Below are 13,785 nucleotides of genomic sequence, written 5' to 3'. Positions count from 1 at the left end.
TTATTGTGTTTGTATGATGGCAATTTTTGTATTATTTTTTTTTGTTTATGTTAAATAAATATTAACACTGTGTGGTGTGGCAGGGTTGCATGGGTGCGGTGCACGTGGGCGGACTGCTGCTGCCGTTCTTCACGGAGGAGGAGCTATTCGTGGGCAACAGCGCCGCGCTGCTCGCCGCACAGCCGCACTACGCGCTACTGTACGTATAGTCGTATACTTACCTTGTAATAAATATTATAGTCTTATATCTGTAAATATTTGACTTGCAAACCAATTGTTGAATAACTAATAAATAGTGGACAGAATGAGAATATGAAATGGTATAAGTGATAAATAAATGTAGGTATCGGAATAAAACATAAGTAAGTCGATGTGTGTACGCCGTCATGGCGGAGTCGTGCGCGGCGGCTGCGCGCCCCGTGGCACGCGGGCGGGCGGTGCGTGTGTGGCGCGCGCACAGCCGACACGTGCGCCTCCGTGCAGGCGGACGCGCGGGTGTGAGCCGCACGTAGCGCGGGCTGCTGTCACACGCGGCTCGTGCCGACACGTGGTTGTGTCTGTTTATACACTCTACTCAGTGCCGTGCTTGTAGCCTTTGTCACGGTCATTAAACTACTACAATGCCAATTATTCGTGTCTATACCCAGGTCGGGTCGTCCGTTCGGCTACTCGGCGGGCGTGGGCTGCGTGCTGTGCCTGGAGAGTGACTGCGCGCACGGCGGCCACTGCGCCGACGTGCGCTCGTCCTACGCGTGCTCGTGCCCGCCCGGCTACGAGGGGGACTACTGCCAGGTACGACCACGAATAATCAACATTCACAAAAACATATCAAAAATCAACGACTTTAGACAAAAACACTCGTAACAAAAATCAAAATCTCACAAACTTTCAATAAATATAAAATAGAAAAACTTTAAGGACTAATTTCACAGTTTATAAATAAAAATCTTATGATATACCTGGTCTACAATGTAATAGCAAATGTATAAAACAACTGTCAAAAATCCAATTAATATTAACATTGTTTTAGTACAATATCACTCTTTGTAAACCCAATAATATTACTTACCTTGATATATTGTATACCAACATAATTATTATCTAATAATAATATCATTATACTACAGGTGAACGTAGACGAATGCTTGACGCACCAATGTCAGAACGGCGCCACGTGTCTGGACAAAGTGGCTGACTACACATGCATCTGCCCCGTCGGCTTCACCGGAGACCTGTGAGTTGAACCTAACATCTACCGACTACAAACATTTTTTACCCCATTGTCATCCCATTGCTGGGTAAGAGTCTCCTCCCAAATGAAGGAAGGGTTAGACCTAGAGTCTAGCTACTATAAGCTTATATTTCATGTATTAAAAGTGTAATGGTAAACAAAGTTCTTAGTATACAAGGCTACGACAAATTGAGTCGCGAGACCAATGTCGATGAATCGACTCATATACAAACCTCAATGGATTTGTATAACAGTAGTCACTTGAAGACTCAATGATTCTATGAATACAAAAGACTCATGTGGCTTTGTCACGAAAGGTCTGATTGTAATGTGGTTGTTATGTGTCAGATGCGAGCAGGACATCGACGAGTGCTTGTCGCAGCCGTGCCAGCACGGCGGCACGTGCTCGGACGGCGCGGGCGTGTTCTCGTGCGCGTGCGCGGCGGCGTGGCGCGGCGACACGTGCGCCGAGCCAAGGGACCGCTCCTGCACGCACCGGCCCTGCGCTGCAGGCGCCGCCGCCTGCCTCGACACACCACCCGGTACAAGAACATAACATGTATTTTTGATGAAAAAAATGCACTATATATTTACACTATATTGTTGAAAAAGAATGCACACTAAACTGCAGTTACGTTTTTATATACTACATTTTGGAGTAAATGTTTGGAAGAAAAAGGAGTTTTACATATTTCTATTACAATAATGCTAAACAGTTTAAAAGTTAGTAACTTTGAAAAAACTACTTGTGTCACTACTTTTTTATGATATTTCCTAATCCCTAGTTAAGCTTATAGAATACATTTTCACTAAACTTATTAGAAAGACACATAATAATATAAGAAGTACAAAAATTCTATTTCCGGTAAGATATACTAAACAGTACGTGTGTGTGTCAGATCCCCCGACGGGCAACAACTTCACATGCGTGTGTCACCCCGGATTCGAAGGCGTGTACTGCGAGCACGCCTTCTGCGACCTCACGCCCTGCGTGCACGGCAACTGTGTTTCTGACAACAAGGTACAACACCCTATATACCACTATTATACTTTTACTTTACTTTTTGTGTTATTTATTGGTAGTTTTAATATTTATTTTATTCTTTGTAATTCTTAAATATCTTAGGGTTTCAGACAAAATTGAAAACACAAACGACTATATGACATTTTCGTGTTTATGAAGAGTCCTTAAAATAATAAGTAGGTAGATGCGCAACGTTATTAACATAAATGTAAAAGAGATCATCCAGGCTCCATACATTTACCGGTTTCGTTCCATACTAACTATTGCTTCAAATGGCTAGCTCTATCGATACATGCCACTTTTATTTGTTGGCCGGCACTTTGAAAAAAGGCCCAAAATGGATGATCTCCTTTCTAAGTCTATCTGCAAGCGCCGTTTTTTCATTTACATGGGTGTCTTCGATACTTTATAAGTATGTATATTTATATGTGTATTTGTCGGTCAGACGGCGGTGTGCTCGTGCGCGGCCGGGTTCAGCGGGCGGCTGTGCGAGACGGAGCGCGACGAGTGCGCGGAGGCGGGCGGCGCCGCGGCCTGCCTGCACCAGGGGAGGTGTCTGGACGCCACCGGGGACTACCTGTGTGACTGCGAGGGAACCGGTGAGACACCACCGTTACTGCTTACTGTCTTATACTTTTTCCTAGCTGAAACAGTTAAATGATTGATCCGAACCGGCTGTCAATATTAAACTTATTGTTAAGCGGAATGTGCAAATAAACAATCGTCTCAAACTGTTTACTCTTAAAATACTATACTATAAGCTTTCTTATATAGTCATTTTAATAAAAAAGACACTCATTTGATATGTTATTGCACGTTCGCAACAGCGAAAAATGACATTATTTCAATGATATAGGCGCTATAAACTTATTTATTTCCTAATACAAAATACAACGTACCTACGTAAACATAAGCGACCGCAGATGAGTCAGTCGCATCATCAATGATTCAACATTACCTAAACTATTCAATGATTCCTTCATAGCCACTTATTTTACGCACTTTACATATTTACAACGCTTAAAACATTATTTTAATAAAATTTGTACTTCTAGGAGTTCCTTAAACAATAAATTAATTAAGGAATACAAAGTTTACTTGTACTTAGCCAGTGTTGTGGATTCGAGACCAAACCCATTCATTCCGGTAGGATGCTTGTGCACAACAGTAATACAGTAAATGCTTACTTATCAGAATTTTTACTCATTTTATTTTTTCCAATGGTTGGTGGTTAACTTTTGTAGTTCAAGCCGCCCGAAAGGCCTTTGACATGACTTAATCACTGGGATCGACTTTTTACGTGTCCTCCGAAGCACGGAGACGTACAGCTTGAATACAGCTATGCGGTCACCTATCTGTAAAATAACCGCACCAGCGGTTGCTTACGTGAGCGCATATATGAGCTATCAATTTAAAACATGTAATAAAGAAAGTAGTGACCGACTTTCCCAGAATTGTACAAATATTTAGTTGTGGGCCGCGTTCCTAATACCATTATCAGTGAGATTCCCTCGTATTATTTCTATTCCACCTGTGTCTGTGCGTGTGTGTGTGTATGTGTCGTGTACACGTGTGCGTTATCGTGTGTGTGCATGATCGCACTATCGCGCTGATAACGCTCGCTGATAACCGATAACTGGACTGTGAGTATCAAAGTTTTAAACATCGGTGTCGTAATTAAATGTGTAGGTGCACGATCAATATTTATATTTACAATATTTATATTTATTTATTAGGTAGGTATTCTGACATAATTATCTTTTCAATTATGTAACTTACTTGTTAGTAGCAGTATACAATGTTATTCACTGAAATCACTCCGCTATTTTGGTAGCAAAAAATGTATCTGACTATTACAAAAAAACTATGTTAAAAATGTCGTAAAGTTCTTAAAAAAAAGTAATTTAAATGTTTTATACTCAAGGCCTAACCCCTCCACCTCGTTTGGAAGGAGACCCTTGCTCTGCAGTGTGACAGTAATGGGTTATAAAAAAAGTGTTTTATAAAGTATATTTTTGATAGCAGCTTGCCATTGTGTAGGAAAATGAGAGTATATTTTGATATATCTACTTACACTTTAATAACAAACCCAACGATGATTTTATAGAAAAAATTAAATAAATCACCAATTAAATAAAAAGTATTGGACGTCATTTATTACTCAATGCAAACAGAAATCATTGATAAATCCAAGCACCTTCCAATTATGCAATAATCATCTAATTAAATAAATCATGTCACAATTAACAAGAGTTGATCAAACAATCAATACTCAAGAGATAGCGTGAAACAAACAATACTACGTAAGACAGAGAGAGACGATACTGTCCTCTCACTCACGTGCAAATAATAATTAAGAAACGTCCTTTAACCTTTTCACCGCCAGAGTAATATTGAAAATCGGTGTTCCCCACGCCAAGCAATAAATTCCTTCGTTTATACCTACAAAATAATAGTCACGGGAAAAGTGTATATCGATAAAACTTCGATTAATTTTACGTGTTCTTATATTATGAGTAAAAATTGCATAAAAGTACCACAAAATTTTATTGAATTTCTCCCATGTGTCAACTTTACACTACTCAGTACTCATTACCCAAAAATAACAATGATATACACGAACAATTTGCATAAAAAAAGTACTTAATTCAAATATTTTATTCAAAAAGTCACAGCACTAATCCCAGTTGTGACGACACCTTTTGACGTTAAGAAACGCCACTGGCGTGGTCAGCGCTGCGATTTCAAATTTTGCCGCCTTATATTAGAGATGTACCAGTGTGGCAAGTCGGAGTGAAGTATAATATATCGTTACGTTTAATCATTCATCTGAATACGTTAAATTATAATCAATACTCAATTTTGCACAATTGTTTCGTACTCGTATCTTACGATTTTAATAAATGTAGAAATAAAATTTTCGTAATATTTTTCTAGTCTATAAAATTTATTTTGATGTAGTAACATGGAAACACAGTTTGAAAGAACAAAGTAGTAAAGACAAAAGTAGTAACTATACCTAAAAGGTACAATAAACATAGATAGTACGTATTGGCATGATAACTGTGTTTTTTTGTTAGTCCTACAACATTAATAATACCTTTATTGTTTGTTTAATGTATTCAAACAATAACTTACCTCTAAATCGTCACTCCTTAAAGATTCTGCTTCAGAATATGTAACATCATCTTCTACACCTTCTAACACTCTCAACAGCTCTTCTGTCGTCATTTGACTTGAAGACATTTTTGTGGCGCAGATGGTGTACGAAAAATTTATTATACACAAGAATTTATGTACCTATTATTAATAACGTATTGCAACAACACTACGAGTGTCCAGCAGCGCGGGTGACGTCAGAGCGCGCCGTCTGATTCCGTCAGTGGCGTACGAAGCACTGTAAGGGATTCCGCTAATAGAGATGCGCGAGAGTTGCCACAAAATGATCGATTTGCACTTATTTAGTCATGAGTTTATCACTAGATATGGTAGTTTTATTACATATTTAGGTTTGTATTGAATCTAATTTAAAACATATCAGACAAAAAATTTTTTTTTCAGAAAGGAGTGAAGTATTTCAATTTGTTTTCGAAATATTGCATAAAGTGTTTAGATTGTAGTCCTTTTCCTTGCACATCACTAGTTGACGCGTCTTCACGTCTGTGGCGTGGATTTGCGGGCTAAATTTATACATTTTGCATGATGATTTACTTTGTTTTTTTTTCAGGTACAACTGTCTAATTATTATATGTCTTTGTGTAATAATGTAATAAATATGTTTAGGTAATAATAACAGGAGAAAGAAAACACTTGAAACGTATTGTTGTATGTTTATTTTGAACTATAAAAAAGTGATATTTTTGACGTGCTATCACGTCGATGGCGTCGTGAGCGATTTTCAATTTTACGTCTCTTAACGTCCGTGGCGGTGAAAAGGTTAATACGACGATACTTGAAGGAAGTGATCGTCACCACGCTTTGCCACAGTTTGTGAATCACTGGCGCGGGTACTAGTCGTCACCGCCTTGTAGAGTACACGGACAGACGTGTCTGTCGTTATCACTTGTGTAGTGATGGGTTCAGTGATGTGATGATGTGGTGATGATGGTGATGGTGATGGTGATGAGACTATTGTTCATTATACTATTAGGTATGGTATTTGGTTTTTGTTAGTTTGTAAGGAAAGAGAGAGTTTCTTTTTATGATGTTGAGTTTTGTGTTATCATATGGGTTATTTGCAATTTACTTTTATGTAATGTTTTTACATATGTAGTGACCGCCTAATTTATTGTTTTTTTGGCCGGGATGTTACTCTATATTTAGTGGTAACGTAACAGTGGAAAATTAGTGGATTTTCATATGATTTTTGATTCGAAAAAGTTAGCTATAATATTGTTAACAATATCGATTGTTCATAATATTCAAGCGACTTACTTTTTGATAAAACCCACTATCAATTAGGTAGATTCTTATCAAACGTGACGTAAAAAACGTACAGGACTTTACTGAAGTTAAAAAACAATATTAAATCAAGATGCCTTATTATATAGAAAACTAAACTCATCTGCGAATGTGACGTCATTTGATTGTTTCCTACACCATTAGAATATATGAATATGTTATAGCATCGTATAAGTTTTATATAAGTCATAGTGACGGTTAATAGTGGCTTGTTAATGAGCTGCGCCATGTTTTCCTCTACGCTGTGTCCCACTGAAGGCTCCTTGCCGTATATGATAACAAAATATGGACTAAGGAAACTATGTAAGACGTCCTTGTTTCTATAATAGAGACGTAGAACTGTATAATATATGATTTTAATATTTAATAATTATGCTGATTTTATTATTATGTTAAGTACAATTTTCTGTCAAAAAATGTCTTCATCTTATTACACGTTGCTTCAGTACATAACAGCATGTTTTAAATTATGCTGTATGTTGATATGCTGTCTACCTGACGTCAATGTTCCCTGGGAATTCTACGTTTAGCGGGAAATATGAGGGGAAATTAGGGCATCGGTAGCATGTGGGTTTATGGTACGATGGGAGCTGAAAGGGGAGGAATCTTTTCTTATTAAAATAATAAGCCGTGAAGTAATTAAAGACAGTATTGGACTTTAATTAGTGTCTTATTATAATAAATGTAATTAAAGTAAAATAAGGAACTTTGTAGTCATTCTTTGCGACTTAAACAGGAATTTCCGAATATGTATCGTTGAGTCACAAAACTAAACACTAATGTTATTCTCACCACGTAACCGACAAAATAGGTCACAGACCTGCCTTTAAAACATGAAACCAAAACTAATATATAGAAAAATAAAAGGAAAAATATACGAATTTAATAATTGCACCTAGTAACAGACTAGCGAACTGTTAAGAACGTCAGCTTCTAGACGAATTAAGCAAAAGTAAATACACATTGTAAATATGCAGCTGTACTCACACACGACAGTGTAGAGAACAAACTCAATCGATCAATATCATCAATATCACCAATATCACACGACCTTTACGTCACCGCGGCGTTAAAACGACTGCAAAAAGCACGACCTTCGTCACATTTTCCTCAACTTCTCATTGTCAATGCAAAAAATGTTTATGAACTATGCAAGTGCGCTGAGGTTAAGAAGTTTTTTGAGTATTTAGAATAATAAACAGGGAAATGTAGTAGTAGGAAGTAAGTAGGGTTTATCACATCGGATTATTTTTTCGAAACCTGATGTATTTCTGTTTTTAAGTCGTGATTGCTGACTTTAATAGTTATTAGCATTATTTAAAATAATCATACTTCGTGACTATAAAATGACTTTCCGTATTTACTTTTTATTCGTTCCGAATAATTTGTTGAATTCTTGTTAAAAAATATATATGAAAAGATTAGTTTGGCTCGTTTACATTGTTCATACAATATAGGATTATGTTTAGATGTCGGCTAGTTTCGTAGACAGTGTTAACGCAGCCTTGAGAAAGATAAACGTCCTACTAGATCAGTATGTCACGAGACAATGTGTAGAATATATCACAGTAGCGCCTCTCAGTGGCACCTTGCTCACCGTGCAGTGTTCAGTGTGCTCACAGACACGGACAATGTAACCTTAACATTGTTTACTGATAACGTTATCACGATACAATTACTAGATAACTCTTCTTACATACTTAATGAACATTGTGTTGCTCCACGTACAAACCTATGAATCAAAACCTAATGTACGTCAGTGGATTCATTGTGTTCTGCCCTTATCCCTAGTTATTTGCGGTCACAGCACGTATTGTTCTTACATTCATAGGATGATACTTGATGGTCATGAAATTTCCAATGAATTCTTAGTATATTATAAAAGCACAATAAACAAATTATTTATTTATTATTGTTATAAGTGAAAGGAATAAGGTCCTGTATTGTTTATTGTCCTAATAGAATTAATGACATCAACCTATTGTAGATCTACGTGAGTCTATATCATAGCACACTATGACATTTACCAGATTTGTGTGAAACAGTCTGAACTCATAGTGACGCACGTAACAATGTGGGTTACGTTAGTCAGAACTTTGTGGTTAGCTTAGTGCGTGTTTTAAAATGAATGTAAAAAAATCTGAAACGGGACACTTGCTTGTTTGTGTCGAATTTTATAGTTGTTTGTACTGGTAATGTTATCTTTAGTATACAGGGTGTTGTTGTTGTTCTTTATTTGCGTTAGAAAGGATAGTTAAAAGTTGATTAACAATGCGTTGTGTGTTGGCAGGATGGACGGGCGCGCGGTGCGAGGTGGACGTGAACGAGTGCGAGACGGACGCGGTGTCGTGCGCGCCGGGCGACTGCCTCAACCTGAACGGCTCGTACACGTGCCTGTGCTCGGCCGGCTACTGCGGGCACGCGTGCTCGCTGCAGGACCCCTGCTTCCTGCCCGGCGCCGGCAACGCCACGGGGCCCTGCCTCAACGGCGCGCGCTGCGAGCAGCGCTGCTCCAACCGCACCGACTACGTGTGCCACTGCGTGGACGGCTGGGGCGGCAAGAACTGCTCGCAGCAGGTGGTCGCGTCGGGCTCCGAGGCGGGCAGCGACAGCTCGTCCACGGTGCTGATCGGCGTGGGCGCGGCGCTGGTGGGGCTGGCGCTGGCGGCGGCGGCGCTGGGCGGGCTGGGCGCGCAGGCGCGGCGCAAGCGGGCCACGCGCGGCACGTACTCGCCCTCGGGCCAGGAGTACTGCAACCCGCGCGCCGAGAAGATGCAGCACGCGCTCAAACCGCCGCCCGAGGAACGACTTATATAGCGGTACGTATCACACGCGCACTCGGTACGACTGACGCCTACGTTTTGACTTAAAATCTATCACTAAGAACTAAATATAAAATCTACATACTACATAATTGGTTTCATCAGAAATACCTATTGTTTTTAAGATAATTTGCCAATACCTACACTACGTTTGTCTACCGAGAAAATAGTGCAACAAATTATAAAAAATATTGTTTTCATTTCTTTCAGATCCTGACATAGACAGATGAGAATCGAACAAAATATTAGAATTTACAAGGTGTGGAATAACTCGCGGTGTATTTGACAATATGTGTGTGTGTTTGTATGTATGTGTGTGTGACTTTATATTAATAGTTTAATATTTAATGTTAAGATGACTGTATACGATGCGTGACGTCATAGCGAACCAGGCGAGCATGTTGTATGACAATGAAGAAACATAGAATACGAGTATTTCGTGTGTTATGTCGTCAAGCATCGTAGACAGTCAGTGAAGGTGTGTGCGACCAATCACGTGTGGCGGCGACACGTGCCGCGTGACACTCTGTGTACGAATTATATCGTGTTTATACGTGTTCGTGCGAGCGAGACGTCGTCCGCGACGTGCACCCGCGCCGGGACCCGTTGTGGGACCTGCTCTAACGAGGAAGTTAAATGTCATGTATTAGAGAAAGAATCGATTGTGTATTGTCTTTTATATTGTTGGTTTAAATCATCATCAAATTTTTATTTACTTTGAAATTCCTTTTTTTACTTATTGTTTATAGCAACACAATCTATTCGTGTCTCAATGTTAGAGCAATTCCCACAGTAGATGTACTTAATGTGATGACCGGCGACAGTGGCGCCGCCGCGGACCGCGCCTCGCTCACAGATGTACATTTTTTATAAAAATGACAAATTTATACATACAGACTAATTATATTGTAGTTTAAGAGCTCATCTATTTTGATATGAAGTGTTGATTACGCGTCGGACCTGTTGGTGCGACTTTTATTAATGTATTAACAAAATGAAATATAGTGCCTGAGATTAAAACATGGAATTATATAGTTAAGGTGTGTTTTACCTGGAAACGAAATCATGGATTATTATTATAATGTAAAGATATTTGTATTTCATTCCAGTATTATCGAATGGTGGCTGAGACGTAGTTGTACTGTACTCACACGTGTAGATAGTTAAGATGTATTTATTGAATAGTCGACAGGCGACGCTACGGGACAGCCTTAGTGTATAAGTATTACTGTTAAGTGTAACAGTGCGGTGGACAACAACACGATACAATGAACACACGGACACTTTACATGAATAACTGTATCTCGATATATTAACAATAATATCTAGTTTCTTATATTCAGAAACTATTTTACTACTCTGTGGTGTGTACGTTAGTATATTCGACCAGAGTTGAGCTAAGTGATGTTCTTTAGAATCTAGAACGGAAGAGATATAATGTCTAACTCATTGTACGTGTGTGTTGTGCAGCACAGTGTGGAGGGGGGGCGGCAGACGTGGCGCGGCGTGGCCACCATGTACTTATATGTATGAAATACACTGTGATAACAACGACTTACGTATTTATTAACTTAATCAAATGTATTACCACGGAACTACTTATTGTTGGAGCGACACACGCCCGCCGCGCGCTGCCGCCACTTTTATACCTAGTTGTAAGTTTAGATGTAATTGTACACAATGACAGAAAGCGTGAACATTCTAAATTAGTAGTAGTGAAGACATCTCGACCGGCGACATGCCCGCGCGCCCCCCGCCCCCGCCCCGCGCCGCGCCCCTTGTATCTACCACATATAACTATATCAATACTATAGCACTCTGTTTCGTTCATGCGCCGCGCGGGGATATAGGCAGCTCTCGTTCCATTGACAGTAGTTACAAGTTATTCATAGGCTAAAGTATATAATGTACAGTATCAGTAGGTAAGTGTGGGGGAGCGGGCGAGAGCGCGCCGGGCCGCGGCGAGACGTGCGTGCCTTAACCACAAGTCTGTATATTGTGACTGTACTGTACGTGTAGCGGAACATATTCATATAACATTGTACTGTGTAGCGATAAGTACATGTAACGTAAGTGTATCATAGTAGTGTTAGTGTAGCGACCGGTGGCGACAGTGGCGACAGTGGCGCCGCTGGCGGCCACTCCCTGTACTTACTCAGTGCTCAACGTTTACTTTAAACTTTGGTTTCGTTACGTTGTTTATGAAATATTTAACGAAACGTGTTATGTAACTTTATGATTCCATTTTTTGTGATAATTTTATTTGTTTGAAATATTAAATATTATTTTTATATTTACTTTCTTAACCTGTAAAGTGTTCCAAATTAGCATTTATATATTTCGGCCGTCCGTTAATGTATTCAATTTTATAGTAATTAAGTGTTCTACCGTTTTATCGAACTATTGTACATTTTGTATTAATCAAATAACATAATAATATACGAATTTCTGTAATCACAAGCGCAGAGTGAATATGAACTATTACATTATTTGTAATTAACACAAAACTAGAATAATTAGTAGAATAAATAATGTCACTTTAAAACAATATTTCACAAAAGTATCGTCGTTGATCACCGGTCTCTGTTCATATTCACTCGGTCGCATACAACTGATATTAGACGATGTGATCCCTCATGTTTATACCTCACGTATGTAAAGTGAGTCTATGTATCGTAGCCACTCCGTATTGTACATAGCAAACCGCGCGCGACACGGACCCGTGACCGACACGTGACGACACGTGACCGACACGACGCCGGCGCGGAGACGACACGCGCGCACTTCTCGTGTACAGCACCACAGCCTATTGGCATTACCTACTCAATAAACAAACATTATATGAAGACCTCGTTTTATTTATCGACTCTTTAATAAAAACCAAAGTGGATATGACTCTGTGTTAGCAACTTTAATGTGTGTCATATGTTTTTTTAGACACTTATTGTAGTCCTCATTGAATTACTGTGTTCAAATGACTACATATAAAATTCCATTGATTTGGAAATTAGGATAGGGTATTGGGTTATGATAAGTAGTGATAAAATAATCAAACAGAGTAGCTCTAGACACGTCCTTTATTCAAATACTGTACAGGCTTTATAGAATATTATACAATAACAACGCGTGCCGCGACCATCAGCCGACACCGCGCGGCGCACACTCGGCGCCAGACAACGAGCGACTTGACACAATTTACTGCACATATTACATTATTATATTGAATTACAAGCAACAGTCTCGTACATCTTCTACATAATCTCACTAGGTATGTCATTTCACTAAGTATTTAGATATTACTCGTGACTGTTCCTTGAGATGTGCTAATAAGTTGTGGCAGTTCGCTCGTCAGTGTCTCGCGCCGAGTGTGTGCACGCAGCAGCACTCGCGGTACAACACAACACGACGGAGCCCCGCCCTCTCCGCCCCCCGCACAAATGGCACCGGGGGCGGAGCGGGGCGGGGGGACGCGGCCGCCGAAGCCGACCCACTGCCGATTATTTAAAATGAAAAATCTAATGAAAAAAAGTATTGTCATGATATAATCAGGTCGATAGCGCGGCAGTGGCGGGCGGCGCCGCTCGAGCTACAAAGGAATGACTTAGATATACCTCCTCGCTCTATTGAATACCTATCTGTCCCACGCGAGCCGACGCTTCGTTTGGCACCGCAACTCAACGATTTATATAAAATTCGCGATGAAAATATAATATGGAGGGATTCGGAAGTACTGTGTCGTTACGTGATCACTTGTCGGGTGACGAATCTCTAATCAATAATAATAATTATCAGTACATCAATAAAAGTTTGCACTTAGCACCAGTAGTGAGCACTCGAGCCAGTGAGTACACCGCGTGGACCGGAGGAAGCACACGTGCTACGCGACGTATAGGAACGATCAGTCGTCGAGTAGGTCGTCATACAATTGAAAAGATTCCTACTTACATTTAAAATAATAAAAATAATGTAAATCATACAAAAGTCGTCGGATTGCACGAACACAACCATTCTCGTAGAACTGCTACCGAATAATAATAATTAACATTAAATTACGAATCGTAAAACAATTATGGCATAATTTATATTAGACAAAACAATAAATATATATGCATTGCTCTCGGGCGGGCACACACACGTGCACGTCACGCACTAATACTGTCCGCACTCGGCGCGGGGCCCGCGCGCGCCACGCACGACTCCCGCGCGTGCCACGCACCGCCGCGCCGGCCTGCCGCGCTGTAGGCTAC

At 39.9% G+C, this 13,785-nt stretch overlaps 2 protein-coding genes across 3 annotated transcripts in view; one reads left to right on the top strand and one right to left on the bottom strand.

The window, feature by feature from the left end:
* Positions 1-12,384, top strand: part of crb (cell polarity complex component crumbs) — a 63,859-nt gene extending 51,475 nt beyond the window's left edge. Inside the window, exons 33-40 of the mRNA XM_076134182.1 lie at positions 84-199; positions 648-792; positions 1,128-1,234; positions 1,580-1,773; positions 2,131-2,252; positions 2,701-2,854; positions 9,007-9,535; positions 9,749-12,384. Coding sequence (XP_075990297.1) covers positions 84-199; positions 648-792; positions 1,128-1,234; positions 1,580-1,773; positions 2,131-2,252; positions 2,701-2,854; positions 9,007-9,533 — 1,365 coding nt within the window. The 3' untranslated portion in view covers positions 9,534-9,535; positions 9,749-12,384. The remainder of the gene's footprint in view (positions 1-83; positions 200-647; positions 793-1,127; positions 1,235-1,579; positions 1,774-2,130; positions 2,253-2,700; positions 2,855-9,006; positions 9,536-9,748) is intronic.
* A 217-nt stretch (positions 12,385-12,601) lies between these two features.
* The window catches only part of LOC142985954 (uncharacterized), a 114,466-nt gene continuing 113,282 nt past the window's right edge, over positions 12,602-13,785 (bottom strand). For both annotated transcript variants that reach the window (XM_076134192.1, XM_076134195.1), the window contains one exon: positions 12,602-13,785. In XM_076134192.1, coding sequence (XP_075990307.1) covers positions 13,782-13,785 — 4 coding nt within the window. In that variant the 3' untranslated portion in view covers positions 12,602-13,781.

This window comes from Anticarsia gemmatalis, chromosome 2 (genome assembly GCF_050436995.1).
Source record: "Anticarsia gemmatalis isolate Benzon Research Colony breed Stoneville strain chromosome 2, ilAntGemm2 primary, whole genome shotgun sequence".
Taxonomy (NCBI): domain Eukaryota; kingdom Metazoa; phylum Arthropoda; class Insecta; order Lepidoptera; family Erebidae; genus Anticarsia; species Anticarsia gemmatalis.
Note: the sequence above shows the minus strand (reverse complement) of the source record. Positions and strands in the feature narration are given on the sequence as shown.